This window comes from Ambystoma mexicanum, chromosome 2q (assembly GCF_040938575.1).
Source record: "Ambystoma mexicanum isolate Mex_15411 chromosome 2q, UKY_AmexF1_1, whole genome shotgun sequence".
NCBI classification, from domain to species: domain Eukaryota; kingdom Metazoa; phylum Chordata; class Amphibia; order Caudata; family Ambystomatidae; genus Ambystoma; species Ambystoma mexicanum.
This window is the reverse complement of record NC_090924.1, coordinates 251836810-251855614: the sequence shown is the minus strand read 5'-3', so window position 1 is coordinate 251855614 and position 18805 is coordinate 251836810. Positions and strand designations below refer to the sequence as shown.

Sequence of the window (18805 nt, the reverse complement as noted above, 5' to 3'; positions counted from 1 at the left end):
AATATAAAAAGTAGTATCCACTGCCACCAGCCAAAACTCGATCAGGGGGGACGGAGACGTGCCCCCTCGACTAACAGACCCTGGGGCAATTGAATTGCCCGAGCCAGTACGTCCACAATATGATGGTTTGTACTGGTTCTGTTCAGAATTTAAGACTAGTAAAGTCAATGGTGACTTTACATGCCCTGGGAGACAGTAGTCAGTCCCAGGATATGGAGTCTTTACTGGGGGGGTCACTATGACACCCCTGTGTCACTGCACTGAGGGTGCTGTGTAACACACATCACAAAAACACATGAAGCCCTACGGAGTAAAAGACCCCATAGCCCATTAAACACATCTAGATTCAAAGAAACGCACTCAAATCATGCCCAAGAGTGAGGGTAAAAGAGTCTCACTCTTGGCAGGAGAAAAAAATAAACCCCAAAAATCCAGCAAAGCTGCTGGGGGACTCACTAGGTTAGGAAATTCAGCCTAAACAGAGAATTCTCCCTAACAGCCCTCCTGCGTTTGTGGTGGCGTTGTGTTGTGGATAAAGTGTCCCCTTCCCACCAATGTTGCCTCCTGCTTCGTGGTGCCCGCCAGTGGTGCTTGAGCCCTTCTGCATGCAGGTCTTGTATTGCACACATCTCTAGTCCTTGCTGAGAGTGGTGTGCTCAGTCGCCACGTTGCCTATGTGGCAACCTCTTTCTCCCTTTTGTCTATTCACCAGTCCAGAACCACTAGTGTTGTGTTAGGCAGTGTTTCCTTGATTATTGATGTCTTCTACACCTACTATGCCAACGGCTCGCCGGACAGGGCGTAGTCATGTCGGGCCGTAATCTTCGCCTTCCCGCCGGTCCCCCAAGTCACCTTCTCGCCATCGTGCCGCTGGTGTCCCACGTTGTGCATGCTGCTGCTGGCTTCAGCCTTACGAATGACGCCGACACCCTCTTCCTTTCCGCCGGGGGAGTTAGTGGCTAGCCTCATGTGTTCCTGGCACCATCCAGCTGGTGTGTATCTTGGGGTCCTGCGGGCTCCTTCTCGCCCACTTCAGGGCGTTTCTCTGGATCTGCTTGGGACAATGCTTTGATGCAGTTCCTGTTTTATGTAGTTTATACTTTTATGCAGCTCTGCTATAGAGTTCCCTGGGGTGCGGTGTGCACATGTGTGTTACAGTGGTCTTTGGGCTGGAGACCCCGCACTCCTCTCCCCGTCTCCTCCGCCAGGTTCTGTATATCTGCCGCTTCTCCTCCAGCAGTCCGCTCACCCGGCGGTCTTGTGTGGTGGCACCTCTTCCGGCTCAGCCGTTCGCTGTGCCGCCAGGATCCCACTGCTAGTGATTTCTCCGTGTAGCGGACCGGATCGGTGCGGCAACCTCGGCTGCTGTGGAGACTCCTTCTTGCGGGTGGGGGCCCCACTCACTCGTCGGATGCCCCTCACTGTGCTGCTGTTCTCCATCTCTCGCCTCTTGCCTGCGACTCCTCTGGCGCTGCTGCAGTGATCACTCGTCAGCATATTAAAGATTAGCGCCGCCATCTTGTGAAGTGGCACAGTGCTCGTACATCTTCTCCTCCTGACCCCTTCACAGTCCGATTTTGATGCGGATAGCTTCCCCAACGTTCTCCAGACCTTTAGGCACGTTATCGCTGTGTTGCCTTAAAACAGCGTCGCGTATTATGCCAGCTTAATCAATCAGCATGTCTGATCATTCGGGAGCCCCGAGGTGCTGCATCTTATCGCATGGCTGCCAAGCCAAGCCTCTGGTATCTTCAGTCTTTTATCATCCCATCCAGAATGGAGGCCATCTTTGGTTCCTTCGGGAAAGTCGGAAACAACCCCTTCACGGAGTCCCGTAACCGGAAATATATGAACATTTCCAGCGATGTAACATTCCCACTATCCTTCCAAAATTCTTCTGATAGAAAACTGCTCCTCTGGGACCAAGTCCCAAAAACTGGAAAATCCCATCCTTTGCATGCACTGCACATGACTAAGCTTCCCTGTCAAAGGTAAACCAGGAATGTGAATTACAAGTAATTCAGGAGAGTAAAGCACCTCTCCTTTCCTTTTCCCTTCGATACATACCCACGCTCTGTCGGCTGCACCATATTCTGCGGCCTAGACGGTTGACCATGAGCCGTCAATAGGACCGCTCGTAGTAAAGAGAGAGGGCGCTGCGAGATCATGCTCCATCTCAACATGACGCCTGTCTACTCTCTCTTACCAAACCAATATACCAAAAAAACAGCTTGGGCTGCTTCATATTATGCTTCCAAATCAGGAAGCGCTAACAACCCCCCCCCCCCCCCCGGGAACCCCGCCTACCCCTCCCTTCAATGGTACAACAAGCCTCTGCCAGACCAACCAAGGACACCACTAACTGCACTTCACGGAAATAAGTCTTTGGTACCGCCAGTGAAAGATTAAGGGAAACATGCAAAAACGAGGCAGTAAAACCATTTTCAACAGTGGGATCCTACCATAAAGGTTGCAGGGGAGTCCCATCCACCTCCTGACCCACCGCCCGACAAGCAACCTGACATACTCCAACAGTCGCATGTAGTTGCGCTGATATAGCACCTCGCGGGTGTGAGCCATGTTGATCCCAAAGTGCTTTGTGTATTCTCTCTGCCATTGGAACCCTAAACCCTCATCAAACCACTCAGTAGAGACAGTGAGAGGAAAAAGCACAGATTTTGTAGTTTCTATTCAAAACCCAGAAAAATCTCTAAAGGCCAGTACATCCGCCATAATTGGTGGCAGATTGGCCTTGGGATCCTTATCAAAAATCGCCATATTGTCTGCATAGAGTGAGACCGCCACCTTATGACTATAAACCTGTATCCCTCTGTGCATTTGGCTATCTCTCAGTAATTTTGGCCAAAGGCTCGATAGGGGTGAGAGAGGGCATCCTTGCCTGGTGCCCCTCTCCAGGGGAATAACCGATGTTAACTCGCCATTCGCCCTGATTCTGGCACTAGGCAAAGTGTACAGCAACAAGACCATTGACAGAAATTCGGTTCCCATCACCATCCTCTGCAAAACCGCAAAAAGAAAGGCCATTCCACAGAGCCAAACACCTTCTCAGCGTCTTAACAGCGCTACCACCACAAGGTCATCCTGACATTAAACCAAACGTTCAGCACAACCCATACAAGGTACAGCGTCCTGGAATAAACCCCGATTGGTCCGATTTAACACATTTTTCTATCAGTGGGGCCAACCTTCTTGGAGCCAACAATTTTGCCAGAATATTGTTAAGTCTCGGGAGGATAGCTCAGCGGCAATGTGCTCGCTTGGAACTGAGACGAAACGTAGCAACACTGGTTCGATCCCCGGGTCCGCGCTTAGAAACCTCTGGGTATTAAGCACGTTATAAATAACCTATATCATATCATATCCAAGTTAATAAGCGAAATGGGGCAGTACGAGGAGCAGTCATCTGCAACCTTCCCTGATTTCAACAACACTGTGACCACTGCCTCCCTCATGGAATCTGGCAGTTGCCCCTCCTGCAATGCCTGCTGATACACATTCAGAAGAATTGCAGCCAAGCAGCGCATAAAGTACTTGTAAAACTCTCCCGTAAAGCCATCTGGCCCAGGGGCTTTCCCGGACCACAATTCCTTAATTGCCTGAAGGATTTCCTGCACTGTAATGGGCCGGCAGAGCCATTCCCTTTCCCTCACATCACACCAGTAGAGCGCTACACTAAGAAATGCATTCACCTCAGATTATAAAACTCTGGTGTGCGAGGCATACAGGCGGGTGCAGAAATCACAGAATGTCCGTCCGTACAATATCCCTACCTGCATACTGCGTCGCCGCCTGTCTATACTTAATAGAAGTGATGTGTGATCTAGGACTTTCCCTATACTGCCTAACAGCCACTTTTCTGGGCAGAAACTTCACTTCCCTCTGAGCAGCATCCCTAAATTTCCCAAGTTCTTCCCTACCCGTGTTCTGCTTAATCGGGTCATTCATTAAATCCATGTCACCCTGTAGACTCTGAATGCGTGCCTCGCTGTCTATCAGTTCACCTCTTATCAATTTCAACACCCCAGCCTCCTTCGAGATACATTCCCCTTGCACCACGCATTTAAAGGATTCCCACAACACTGAATACGGGGCTACCGAGCCTACATTTTCAGTAAAAACGTTATGTGACTTCTGTAATCTGAAACACTCAGGATGGTCTCACAGCCATTGGTCCTGGCACATCCAGCACCATAGCTACCGGTGCATGGCCCAACATTGTACACACTAGTATAGACACCTCCACTACCCATCCAGTAATCCTCTCCGAAATAAAAATATAATCGAATCATGATGCAGACTGATGGACAAAGGAACCTGTTCACCCCATGTCTAGTCCTCCAAATGTCATTCAGTTCCCATTCCAAGCACAATTCATGTAGCTTACTAGTTGCCTTCAGGAAGATTCGCAATACCCCCCCCATCCTATCCAAGTCTGGTTGCATCACTGCATTAAAATCTCCTGGCCAGATAACCACCCCTGGGGAACCCTGTTCTATTTGTTGAACTATCCATTCCAACGAGTCCACTCTGTCAATGTTGGGGCCATAGTAATTAACCAGAGTAAGCGGCTGATCATGTACCACTCCCATAAACACCAACACCCTACCTTCTTGATCTTTAATCATATGTGTCAGGCGAAAGCCAACTGAATGATCTATCAATATACACCCCCACCCCTCGAAGAGGAGGAATGGGAAGAGTAGTAGCAATGGCAGCCCCACCACTGCTCAAAGCATGACCCCCCCCCTGAAGCAGTCAATTGTGTCTCCTGCAAAAATGCCACATCCACATGGTGATGTCTCATACAAGAACACCTTATGGGCTTTGGATGGGCAATTCAAACCCCTGATGTTCCAGGTCATACATTTAAATCCCTTAACCATTCCCATGCAGGCTATTTAAATAGGCTCCAAGCATTCCATAAACCACCACCCCATCATCCCGACTGTGAGACTGCTGTATTCCTATCAAGGCCAGCCTCTGTCATCTCCAAGCCATATCGCACTGGAAGTAAAACCCAATTACTGATGGAGGACAACCCCCATTGCTCTTCCCCCACAACAACCCCAACTCCCAAAAGCCCTCCCTCACCCTGCCGGTAAACCCCAACAGGCCAGTCCCAACTATCTCTCCCCATCCCATTTAAAAACTGAGGGCTTCTGCATGAAGGGCAGCTTAGCACCCAGCCACCCCTTGCAGCCCTCCTACACCAACAGCTGTCTTCCGGCCTCCACCACCCTATGTTCCACACATAATGTCATCTACTCTCAGTAGGTACGTTTACATCACAGTAATCTGTGTCACTCATTGTTCCCTCATTGCCTGGGAATTCTTGACAATGAATCAAGGAAAGTGTTAGCCTCGTCCGGGCTATGAAAAAATAGTACTTGTTCCTCAAGCTCCATCTGAGCTTGGCGGGGAACAGCATGGCATACCTCATACCTTTCTCCTGCAGGCGCTTCTTCACATCAATGTATGTCTTCCTGGATGCCTACACTTTGTCTGAAAAGTCCAGAAAGAGCTCAATAGTATCCCCCTTATACGTCAGAGTACCTTTCTCTCTGGCTTTACGAAGAACGAGATCTTGGTCTTGATAGTACAGCAATCGGGCTATAATTTGGTATCGGTCTTCTGCCACTCGGTATTCAATGCACCCTCTCCACTATGAACACCGCTGAGAAGTCCTCTGCCCCCAGTGCTTCACTCAGTATTGATTCAACCAGGGGTTCCATGTATCTCTTCTTCCCCGTCTCAGGAATTCCCACTATCCTCAAGCTATTTCTTCTAGATCTGGACTCCAGGTCCTTCTGTTTAGCAGCTAATTTCTTCAGAGCCCTCTTCAGTTGAACAAGCTCTCTGAACGTAGAGAGGAAGACTTGTCCTCGACCGTGGAATACGCCCTTCAACCTCTCCTCATGTTTATCTAGGTGGACCTGCATGTGGTCTACCTTACAAGTCAGTGTGTCCCATCCAGTGATTGTATACTGGCTTGCAGCTGATTAAACATCATTTTAAGATCATTAAACGTCCCCCAAGCACCCTGGCAGGGGGGTTTGGAGCTCGCACCTGGGGAGACCTCCATAATCTTGTGGCCTGAGAAGGTGTCAATGTGTAATTTTGTCTGCTGTTTCCCGGCCTTGCCTGCCGTAGACAAAAGTTGCAAACCCACTGCTGCTGTCGCACCCTCAGCGTAACGGAATCCCAGAGGCAGCTGCCTGAAACATGTAGACAATTAATATGGCAGCCTCCGCTGCAATCTGTTGGTTGCGGCACGTGACTGCGATTGGAGACCCCCTCACAGACACTGCATGCTTGTCCGCTCAGGAACACACTGTGACAGTCCGACCTCCTATGCCAGCTCACTTTTCGTGTCCTCTCCTCCTGTCAAAAGGGCCTCCCAGCATGTGCCCAGCCAGGGTGACCAGGCCGTACCCCGCCAACCCAGCTTCCTGCCACCCAAACTCTGGATCCTGGTACTGGGCCATCCTCGCACAGTGCATCAGCTCCCCCCTTGTCGGGGGGGCGGCGGCAGCGATACCTGCTCCCGCATCCCGGGGCTCAGCTCGGGCAGGGTGTCCAGAACAGTTCCACTGAAGCAAAAGCGTGAACACCAGCCACGGCACCGCCTTATCCACAGTGTACAACAGCCACTCGCAATGTCTCCAGTGCGCCGTGCTGCACCGGGAAAAACACAAACCGGCAGGCCTCTAACAGTGTGCCCCTCAAGAAGTGATGGCCCTCCTATTCCAGTGCTCCCTATGACACCACACGCAGGCAGTTCCTAGGGCAGTGTGTCAGGTACTGTTAGGATACAGTGACATATTCTGAGACATTAGGTCTGGGGAAAATTAGTATAGAAAGGTTTTTGGAAGTTATTATGAGTTTAATTTTAAAACAGCCAATTTTGCCCTTAACATTCATTGCAGTCTATGGAGAATGCCCCAAGCCAAGATGGAGGTCCTCAGTCTAAGTTCTGATTGGCTGGTGATTGTTTATAGGGAAGACAGTGAACATTCTAAACTGCCTTTCATCGTCTTTGCCCAGCTGAGAGGTCGTGTATTAAGCTGCTCCTGCTTAACTTGTTCAGGGGTTTCAAGTTTCAAGCGGTCGAGCGGCTTATTTGGAAAAGCAAACCGGAATCTTGCGGAGATTCATTTTGGCACTGATCAGGAGTAAGAAGATTTCGAGTTATCCGAAAAGAAAAAAGTTTCAAAGACTCTTCACAAGATAAGTCCTTTTAAAACTCAAGACTCTTTCTATAATGTCATTGTAGAAGATTTAATCTGATTTTCAATTTCATATGAAAAATATTTACTAAGAACTATATTGCTGTCGCATGTTTGGCTTTGCTACGCTACGTTTTCTATCAAGCGCTGGGTTTTTCCGTTAACAGAAGCCTGCGCGTGAGAGTCTTCGCTTGAGTATCTAGCGCGAGCTCTATGGTGTCGTGTGATACTCTTGTGCGTGTGTTTTTTCTACCCGCGGTTAGATTTCCGCGCGTGTGCATCTTGTATTAAGCGCGTGTGGATTTTTCCCGCTGTTCCGACTTTAGCGCGTGTGCGTGTGCTCGCATCTTGGACTAAGCGCGTGTGGATATTTCCCGCGGTTGAACTTCAGCGCGTGTGCGTGTTTTCGTTTAATCGCGTGTGGATTTTTTCCCGCGGTTTCGACTTAGCGCGTGTGAGTGTTTTCGCATTTTGGACAAAGCGCGTGTGGTTTTTCCTCTCGCGGTTCGATTTCAGCGCGTGTGAGTTTACTCGCTCCTTGGATAAGCGCGTGTGGTTTTTTCCTGCGGTTTAACCTACAGCGCTTCAACGATCTTCACTCAGTTTGGATCCCTATGCGAGTTCAAGAGATTTCCACGTGTGATTTGACGCAAGTTTCAAGAACTGTTTATTTAAGTAAAAACGCTCTAAAAAGAAATTAATAAGAAGAAATATAAATACTTTCCAGAAACACTAGAACTTCCATTTACTTTTAATGAACTTAAGACTTTGTTCAAGCTTCTTGAGTTTAAAGAAGATTACCTGCAAAGTTAATTTCACATTCATGGACCTACTAAGAAGGCTGAATGATCGTTGAGATTCAAGTCAACTAATAAGGAAGTCTAGTCAGCTTATCACTTCTCTGGGCATTTTGTAGAGAAGTTCCAGGTATGGTTTTTACTTTATTTGGTAAAGGATATTGATACTTAAGGTTAGTATAGTGCCTCATGAATAACAAGGTGTATTATATGTTTATGTTTTACCACAGGTGAAGAACCAGCAAGTCTTAGCTTCCAGCCTGGTGTTTGTTAATTTGTCCCTTCCCCCTTTCCCCTGGAAGTGAGGTAAACTGAGCAGTTTATAGTATCAGCTCAGAGTGCCACATTTTGGGTGGATTGTCGGGGGCTCAGCAGCTTCTGCAGACACCAGGATCTCAGCCTGACACAGTGTAAGGATAGTGTGCCCTTCGCTTGTGAGCATCGCCTTGGTCTGCAATACTTCCAGGCCACTTCAACACAGTCCTGCCTGGACTACACTCTGCAGCGGCCTCTGCCATTCTGGGGGATCACAGCATCTGACTCACCGCATAGCAATACAGTCTTGGGTTCGCCTCGCAACAGCGGTCCCTGCCGCCATTTACACAGGGTCAAGTCCTCTGCAGCCGGGCCGCCTGCAGATCTTTACGAGGAAGTTGTGGCGGGCTCTGGAGCCGGCTGAGCAGCAGCCCGCTGTCTCCAGGGCTCGCCCTCCAGCTGGTCCCTGCCCACCCTCGCTACGAGTCAGAAGAGCTGCTTCACGCCTATACCCAGGGCTACTGCCGCCAGCAGTGTGCTCCCCACTGCAGCGAGGCTCTGCTAGCGAATCAAACAACCGCCAGAGCCTGGCCTCCTCGCCGACGAGCTCCGGAGAGGAAGTCTGCCTCTCCTGCCTGGTCAAAGCTGGTCCATTGTCAGCGCCTGCAACTCCGATGCCGCCTCCTAACCGTGATCCGTAATGCAGGCGAGTGCACGCTCCACCAAGTCTCGGGGCCTCGCCGCCTGTACACTCTGGCCAAGACCCTGCATGGCAGGACTGGTGCCACGGGCGAACTGCCTTCCAGAATTCACTTCCAATTCCTCTGCTCCCCCACCAGCCAGGGACTTCAAGTTCCTCACAGATGTAGGCAATCTATTCACCCTTCATAAATGCCATAGAGCAAGGCAGTAGTGGGCTGGGATATGCAGGATTATGTTCTGATATATCTGGGGTGGTCAGGAGCTCATGGTCCCGTGGCCATGTTGGCTGTGCTCACTAGTGCCCCCAGTTCCGTTGCCTTTTGCTGTATGCTTCCAGTACAGAGTTTGGTCTCAGCACAGCTCTTATATTTACCAAAATGATGGCTGCCTTGGCCTCTCACCTATTTCTGAGAGGAGACGTCCTTCTCTGTACCTGGAACACTAGCTCATCCAGGCTTCCTGCCCACAGATGGTCAGGCACTCCCTCCAGCTTCTTCTAGATTTATTCTTTGGCCTGGCTCTGTCTATGAAACTGTATGAGCTTGGTTGTTGCAAAGACTTCTGGGTCTGATGGTCCTGCACATGAAGGGGAGGCTTCAGCTTTTATTGGTAGCATTCTTGTTTAAGGCTTCAAATCTGGAGTGGACAATTGTTCAAGTTCAGCTTTACAGAGAAACCGTGTACCTCCAGCCAGTTTGTCTCACTGGAACAGGTAAATACTCCCCCAAAAAAACAGAAAACCATGCACACACTCGATCATGCCCCTTGCATCACCCCACACAAGACCAACAGTTATTTTCAGATCAGTGATATCAACAATGCAGCGCCACAGAAACATGCTTGACTATTCTAATCTGGGCTCCAATCATGTTTAAGGTTTTTAATGCTGTTTGTTCTGGAGAAATGCTAAAGACTTGCAGGGATGCAACTATAATCCCCATATACAACAAAGGGGTCTTCCAGAGAATTACCGCCCGATTTCATTATTAGACTGTGTCGGGAAAACCTTTGGTAGAATAATCCTAATCAGATTACAAAATTGGGTAAATGAAGATGGCAAAAAAAAGGGTGTAGGCCATTTTTCTTGATTTAAAACCAGCCTTTGGCACAGTCTCAAGAAATACTCTTTGGCAGGTATTAAATGAACGTAATGTACCTACGCCGCTGGTTGATTCCATCAAACTATTATTTTAAAAAGCTGAGGCATCTGTACGCTATGGAGTTCGGCGGGCGGGGGGAGCAATTGAGGCCATTTGTTGTGATTAAAGGGGTGCGCCAGGGTTGTGTCTTGGCGCCCCTTCTTTTCCTACTATACATACAGGGCATAATAGATTTATTAGAAAGGGACGCTCTTGATGCCCCTAGAATTGCAAATAAGAAATGGCCCACCCTCTTTTATGCTTACGATGCGGTCATTCTGGCCACATCCCCAAGGAGACTTGAGACATCGTTGGCTATTTTCAAGAGTAAGTATAGTGAGTTTGGCTTGGAGCTGAATGCAAAAAAAAGAAAGTTTTGGTCTTTATACCTTCTTCCGCAAAGAATATTCCCCTGATACTATTGGAACAAGTCAAGTTTTTTTACTACATGGGAATTAGGTTCCATGAGTAAGGGGCTGGTTTGATCAATTTGTTAAGGCCAAGATTAGCCTGGTGAAATATAGCAGTGGAATACACTCTTCTTTCTTTTTTTTTTTTTCTTCTAGTCATGGAAGTGGGACAATATCGCCGGCTCTGGAGTTATATGATAAGCAACCCTTGCCAGTGGCCCTTTTATGGGTCGGATCAGTGGTATCACTCTAAATCGGTCCCATTGTCAAATATCGAGAACTTGTTTTTGAAAAAATTACTTTTAAAAAAAAAAATGATTTTTATTAATTTTCCAAAAAACAAACAAACCAAACTTACAGTGAATTCATCATCTCAATCATGGCTTTTTTGAAAAAATTACTTTTGTTGCCTATAAGTGCTTCAGCTTCCACGGTGCTATCGCTCCAAAGTATTTTTCTACAGTTTTATTGGGTTAGAATGTGATCTTCCCTGGGATTGTCAACATACCGGGAGGCTCTGACGAATTTCCTACTTTTGGAGGGGGCAACCATGTGATCAGGACTAGGTCCACTGTGTGGTTTTGCTAATGAAACATTAATATTTTACATGCTAATTTGTCCTGCTCTTTTGGATCTAAGAAGATTGTATCTGAAACCATTATTTAATGCGCAAGGAGTTTGTTGTACTAAGGAAGCTATGCAATTTTTAATGTGCTCAGCTGATAGGAACGTTTTTATATCTGCAAGTTATGTGCGTTGAGTTTGGGTATTGAGGCAGAGATATATGGGAACTGTTTTTAACGAAGAGGCTGCGAACGTGCTCTCCTCATAAAGGTGACATTAGACGAAGATGTAATAATATTTGCATCAGGGTTCCTTACTTTGCTTTTACTTCAGTTAAAAAAAAAACATGTATATCAAATTCATTGTGTTTTATGTATATAACTGGTAAATCTAATTTGTGCTAAAGGTTTTTATGCTGAATAAAGCTTTTGAATTGAATTGATATCAAAATGCAGCACCACAGGAACATACTTGACTATTGTTACTGCCTGATTTGAAGAGACACTTTAAGGCAAAACTAGATTGTTTCTTTTGCATGAATTACTAAGTGCATAGAAGTATGAATTGTAAAAAGATGTTTTAGAATTAAAATATATTTGTACTCACCTAAACAATACCCCTATTGTTTATTTTTACTTCCAACATCTAAAAATATGGGAAATAAATACTCTCACTTCGAAATCCTATCTGGATCCCTGTGCAAGTTCCCTAAGAGGCTTTGCCCAGACCTCCTGTGGTGGTATAAGACAGACAACTAGATGATAGAGGATCCTCTTGTGGAGGATTTGGGGAGCCTAACTAGGCATCTTCTAAGTGCGTGACCTTTGGTCAGCCAATGATCACCAACATCAAACTCTGGTCTATTGTCCTGGCTCTGGAGGTATTCCTTCCCAACATGGCATGCAGGGTGGTGCTCATCCTCACAGATCAGACAGTTTACATCTTTTATGTCAACAAACGGGGGTACCAAGTCTTTTTTGCCCACCTAGCAGTGAAAATGTGAGAGTGGGCGTTAAGGACCATCAATCATCTTATAGCTCTCCATCTTCAGGACTACCCCTCGCAACCTGGTGAAGCAGGTTGTTGGTTTTTGAGATGACTAGGATTTCTTGGAGAAGGTTGATCAGTCTTAGGGCCGCATTACGAGTCTGGCGGTAGCTGTGCCGGAAAAACCGGCAGGCTGCTGCCGGACCCGAAGTACCATTCTGCCTCCGTGATTGCCGGAATCACCGAAGCATTACAACCCCAGTGACCCGGTAATTCCGGCGGCGGAATTCCGTAAATCCCCATTCCCATGGAGTCCAAAGGGACTCCATGGGGATGGGGACAATGGAAACACCGGTTCAGTCTATGACGGAGCCGGTGTTTCCATTTCCGCCTGCAGGTGGGGAGGCGTTACTCCCGCCAGACCTGGCGGGAGTGACACCTGCTGCCTGCAAAACTCAGAATCAGGCGGTCCAGAAACAACGGTGACGGTGGATTTACCGCCACCGTTGTTTCCGGACCGGTAGGGTTGTAATGGGGCCCAATGTCTTTATTTGAGGTAGAGACAATGACAATTATTTCAACTTTTTCATTAATAACTTTGTGCATTTTAAGTGTGTAGTGTATAGTGATGACACTAATGGCAATGTTTCTTTATCATCAGTTACTGATAATTAAATGTTTTTTTTTTACATGTGTGTAAGAAGCATTCATTGAGCGTTCATTACAGTTGACAAGTATTTGAACATGACTAGTGTGGGGCAACTATTCGAACTACTTGTATTGATGTGTTATATATGATATGTGTTTTTTAATACACATATGAAGGGTTTCTCTGTGGTGTGAGGACTGGACTATCAATTCCCCTCGTTTTGAGCATGGGACAAGGGTGGATTTTGGAGCACAGCGCATGCTCGAGCTTTCCTAGCACGAGCTAACAGTTCCGCTTTCAGCAATCGGGTTAAGTCTTTCCTCTATCAAAAAAGTCTCTTGCTGCCGTGGGCCTGGTGTATCCAAAATAATAAGCAAAAGTTATTTTCTACTTGCACGTTGGGTGATGCCCTTCACCCTTGGATCCCCCCTCTTCTGGGCGCAGATCTCTAGAAAGTTCCTTAATAATACCATGACCTCCGATAGCTATGTTTTCGAGGGCCTGTGGTTCAAAATAATAAACAAAAGTTCAAAGTTCCTTTTTGTGTCCTTGTACTCTTCGGGTGGTGACTGCTCACCCCTTGGTTCTCCCTCGTTCAGGCTCAGATCCCTTTCGCATTCACAAATCTTCGGTTGATGACTGTTCACCCCTTGGATCTCCCTCGTTCAGGCTCGGACTCCTTTTGACTGTTAGCCTCCCTCGTTCGGGTTCAGTATGGCGTTCTTCACTAGTCTCATTTAAAAAGGCTTTCATTTTATGATTTTTACGTTGCCCTCACGGATCATGGGTGTCGGCTTTTCACCCCTGGATCCCCCTTATTTGTGCTCCGATCTGATTTGATTGCTCGCCTCCCTCGATCAGGTTCACTATCGCTTTCAATGCAACTTATTTGGTGACTTTCGTAAAATGTCTTTTTCAACAGTTTACTGTGGACATCCCTCGTCCGGGTTCACTCTTGCCAATCTTGTCTTTTCCATTCAACTCTTATGATGCAGGATTCACTCCCTTGACTTCTGAATCCTCTGTCGGTCAAATGCTTTCGACTGTACAGAGGATTTTACAAGACCCCTTTATGACCACTTTCACCCCCTTTTCCTTGCCTTTCCCAAGGCCTTTTGGTTACGGTAGTTTCAATACTTCGGTAATTGCCCAGAGTTTCCTCAGTGAGCACCCACATGGTGCCGGACTCCTGTGTTACTGGTTTTCCCCTTTTGCATCAATTGTTCGTTATGCTTTCAAAGTTCAATTAGCCACTTGATACTTTTCGTTCAACACAGTTCGGTTTCTTATCGACTCTTCCCTCGACTCACCGGCTGTGATGAGCTGCTTGACTTTCTTTCTCCTCCTGAGTCAAGGTTGGTACCACAGAGACACCCTTGCTTGGTTATCAGCAGAGAAGGGTCTTGTGTACTGTAGACATCTGCTGCAACACGCGCTGGCTATTGTTCGCGGTGTTACGATTCCTTCTGCAGAGGACTCATGGGCCTTGGTTGGCAAGCGCAAGGTCTCTTCTCTCCTCGTCACCCTCTCGGTGTGCGCCGTCTGTCTCCTCCTCTTGGACTGCTGTGCTGAGTTAGCTCTCATGTCGTGCGGTCTGCTTTGCTCTTATTGTGCGCTTCTGCTCCACCTTTAATCCCCGTGAGTTAGGGAAAGGACCATCGGGTGTGTGTGGTTCGGGTCAATTGCCTGACTTTGCGTGACCCTTGGGTTGGGGCCTGTCAGGTAAACTGTTGTAGTAGTCTGTTGTCTTTCGTGGTGTGGAAAAAAAATTTGTGTCGGAAAGGGGGGGGGGGGTTATGGCACAAACTGGAATAACCAAGATTGTCGGAAATTAAACTGGGGGAATTGTGTTTGATCCAAATAGCCGTGGAGATTAAAAAAAAAACATAATCTGAGGATTGTGGAGAAGAATGACTGGGAGTTTTCTGATAGGAAACAGAAGCGCCAGGATTCTGGGAGTTGTGTTTTTTTTTAATGTAACTGGATTTGGGTTCCTGGGGAATTTACTGATTATGGAGGGGTCATTAATAATGGAAAAGGAGAGGATTCTTGCAGTTGGGGTGTTTGAGGTTTGTAATCTTAGTGGCTTCACTGGGAAGAAGGGAGGTAGATGTTGTATACCCTATAAAGGCTTCAGAGGTCTTGTCTTCCTCTCCCTCTGCGTCAATAAAATACTACGCCTCACCTGGGGTCTTTCCCTGAGCACAACCTCATATTCTCCTTTCCAGTTGACTGACTCTTCTGTCCCCTCCTGGGGTTGGGGTCTTAGAGCGTTGGTCTTTCCCAAGCCATCTGAACAAGGGACTCTCGGGGCTGGATAGGGAGAATACCCTCAGGTTTCTCACAGATCCCTCCTTGGTTTAGGCTGACAGTAATCCTTGGAAGGCGCTGTCTCAGGACCAAGCTTGAGCAGATGCACTGAATGGAAAATATGGATACAATAGAAAATGGACCCTGGTATTGGTGCTGAAGCAATCCAATGTATAATTAATGAACAATCTTTATATCAAAAAATATATTTTATTCTTTTTTAGATGACACTTAATTTCATGTGTTTGAGTAAACAATATCTTATCACAATTTTTGACGTCTTTTCAATCTCATCACCAACCATACACTTTAATTCCTTGCCGTTAATGATTAATTTCAACAAAACATGTCCAGGAGAATTTTCCTATCAAAAAAAAAATCTAACAATGTATCATTTTTGTTACCAGTGACCATTCCTTTTGTGTATACATGCCAAAAAGCACCATAGCTTATTTGCAGGATCAAATGCTGAATGGAAAATAGCCAGCACACGTGGGGCATTAACATTTGCTAGTAAACTCCCATGACCTCTCTTCAGCACTACAACCATTCAATCAATGAGATATTGCACAACGCCTCTTTGTACAATAAAACCTAGTACAAGAAAGCCTAGTGTGGCCTGAACTTTATTTATCTCAGAAATTATGGGGCAGTGTTCACCTTTATTCTTGTCTCATCTTTGCAAGGCTTTAGAAGATTTACCTGAAAGACGGGGTGCTTGTTCAGACGTGGGAGCAGTTTCTTTTCATCGCAACCTGAGACAACACCCTTGCATTTCCAAATGGGCCAATGTAGTGGGAGCTCAACTTGTTATTGCATTTCAATCTAACCACTCCAACCACATTTCTTATAGAATTCCTTGCTATTACATAGCCCTGCATCGTTTCTCCCTCATGATTTTGAACTATCCCTTCCATGTCTGGATTTCAAGATTTCCAAATTAGGGGTTCTCAGAAGAAATTAGTATGATAGCCCACATTACAGAAGAAGGGCACATAGTAGTAGTCATTAGCAGTATTATAGCTGATTTTGCCGAGCCAGATCGGGTCCACCAGAATTGTCCAGGTCTTGGCACTTGAGGTATTTTTCCATCTCTTGCTTTGTCTCCATTTGCCCACAGCATGTGGCCAGCCTGACCCAAGATCTTACAGAAGGCTCACCAAAACCTGAAACTAATTGTGATCCTCTGTGTGAAATTACCTATGTTGGAGAGACTGTGGCGATTAATTCTGCCTGCTGGTATCTTTATGCCAAGCTGGTAGACGTGATTAGTCCCTTGCTAGGTGTCCTCCCTTGGTCAAGATGTTGTGATGAAGTTCCCGGTTTGGTGTTGACAGATAGCATCGTGGTCGGCCCACTGCAGCCCCTCATTTAGAGCCAGCTCAGAGAGAGCTAGCATACCAGGAAAGTCTGTCCTGCCCACTGCCGTTTTCATCTTCGTGACATTCACTTCTATTTTGCTGTTGAAATATCATTTGCTTTTTGTTTTTCAGCTAATCATTGCTCATGTTTAAAACACATTTTTGACAAATACATTCAGTAATTCATGCTTTAATTAGCATTTCTTTTTTTATCTTTCAGAACATTTTCACATGCAATCGGAATCGTTGATCAAGCCCTTAATGCAAACCATTTCACACCAACACTCTAAAGTTCGTGTAGCCGTGATTCAGACTACAGGGACTGTTATACAATATGGTAACGGGAAGTCTGTGGATGATGTTCTATCTCATCTGGCACAAAGACTTTTTGATGATTCTTCACAGGTAATTTCTTTAAGTGAGTAAATACAAGCAGTCTTTAAGTAACAAACAATATCGCTGACCGACCTTTTTTGCCACTTAATTTAAAATGAAATGTTTAAACTAATTGAACATGTTCCTATGTTTGATAACCTGCCAATATGTGACCTTCCCTAGAATATATGCTTCAATGTATTTCCTAACATCATGGAGAATAGAGACCACTGTTGGAAAACGTTGCCACTTTTTTGTCTGTCAGAAGGAAATCCCTACAGTTTTGCTCTGACATTTTTAATGTTTTCTGGTGTTCTGGCCACTACCGATACTCATAACAACGCAGTTGACTTTTGCCCCTGTAAATCTTAGATTTTAGCAAGTGAAACCGTTCATGGTGATCGGGTGATCGCAGGTAATGACTTATGCTTTTTATTTTTATGTATTGAGCATTTGTATGGCGCCTATACATCAAAGTGTTTCCAGGTGCCACAAGACGGGGGGCAGGGGGGGTAACAGGAGAAAAAATAACAGTAACGGTCATACTAGGCCTTGTGACATTCGGAACGTGCAAGTGCAATAACTGAAAGTGCAGGAAGAGGGAGAAGTGTCGGGGCGGGTGAGGGGGGGTCTAAGGGGCTGGGCAAGTGCTAAGGGAGGCCCATGAGGGCAAGTGCTCAGGCAAGGGGATAGAGGTAAAATGGTGTGAGGGGGGGGGCTGGTGGACCAGGCTCAGGCTAGTGGAGGAAAGTTGCCCGAGGGGGAAGTGCTGGTAAGGGTAAGGGGGGGACTGGTTGAAGGACGGCCTGCCCCAGTAAGGGTCATGAGGGATACAGGCAACCAGCCCTAGAGGCAGGTGGAGCTAGCAGGGGAGGGGAGGAGGAAAGGAGAGGAGTAAAGGAAGGCCTTCAGAAGTTTCTGGAATTTAGGGAGATCCGGTTCAAGACCGAGAGGAGCAGGAAGGCCATTCCAGAGGGAGGCTCCTGCCGAAGAAAGAGATCTACCCCCCACTCTCTGCTTAGTGAAGTGTCTGACTTGCAGAGAGTTGGAGCTAGAAGACCTAAGCATTCTACCAGGGAGGTATTTAGGGAGAGAGAGTTAGATGTAGTGTGGTCCCAGGCCCCAGAAAGCCTTGTGGATGATGCAGAGGGTCTTGAATTTGACCTTTGCAGCCACATGGAGCCAGTGGAGAGATTCTAGGTCTGGAGAGATGCAGTCCCTGGGTTTGAGGCCAAGGATAAGTCTCACAGTCCTATTCTGGATGAGGTAAAGAGGTAGATTAAGGAAGAGGCTGTTGCAATAGTGAAGCCTAGTGGGATCGGAGCTCTGGAGACATTGAGTTTGTGTGAAGGCGACGAAGGGGAGAATGCCGCTGAGGAGGTGAAGCTGAAAGTGAGATTTCTTGACACGGTCAGCGATGTGAGGTGAGAAGGAGAGACAGGAGTCAAAGATGACACCCAGGCTTCTTTGCCTCACAAGAGGGGAAGTGGAGGGGGCCCAAGGAGGGCGGCTAGGGAGTAGGGGGAAGGAGGAGGGCAAGGAGTGCCCAATGAGAAGAATCTCAGTCTTACTGGCATTAAGGCATAGATAGTTACATCAATTGATGTATCCTGAATTTTATTTATTGGTGCGGAGCAGACATTGCAGAAAATTGAGCTTTAAAATCGGCCGGTGCAAGTGCAGCGTGCTCTGAACTAAGTGGATAGAAGACTTGCTAGAGTCTATGTGGCTCTGGAATGTGAGAAGGACTCGTGTGCTGATCCTGAGTCCAGATTTATGGGTGAGTCAGATTGTGGCGAGGTTGAAAAGGCTCTGAGAGGCATGCAGTGGTGGGTCCTGTACTAGCGCAGCAGTGCTGGGCAGTATGCAGGGTTAGTGTAAGCCAGCACTGAGCACATCTGGAGAGTGAGGACCAGAGATGGACCCAAGAAGATTGTGGCACTGCTGATCGAGAGCATACTACAAGTGGTGAAGCAACAGTGCGCAGCAACAATATTGGATTCGGGAAG

The 18805-nt window shown here is 46.9% G+C and overlaps 1 protein-coding gene across 1 annotated transcript in view; it reads left to right on the top strand.

Moving 5' to 3' along the window:
* Positions 1 to 18805, top strand: part of DNAAF5 (dynein axonemal assembly factor 5) — a 629742-nt gene that overhangs the window by 66040 nt on the left and 544897 nt on the right. Inside the window, exon 2 of the mRNA XM_069647233.1 lies at positions 16642 to 16826. Coding sequence (XP_069503334.1) covers positions 16642 to 16826 — 185 coding nt within the window. The remainder of the gene's footprint in view (positions 1 to 16641; positions 16827 to 18805) is intronic.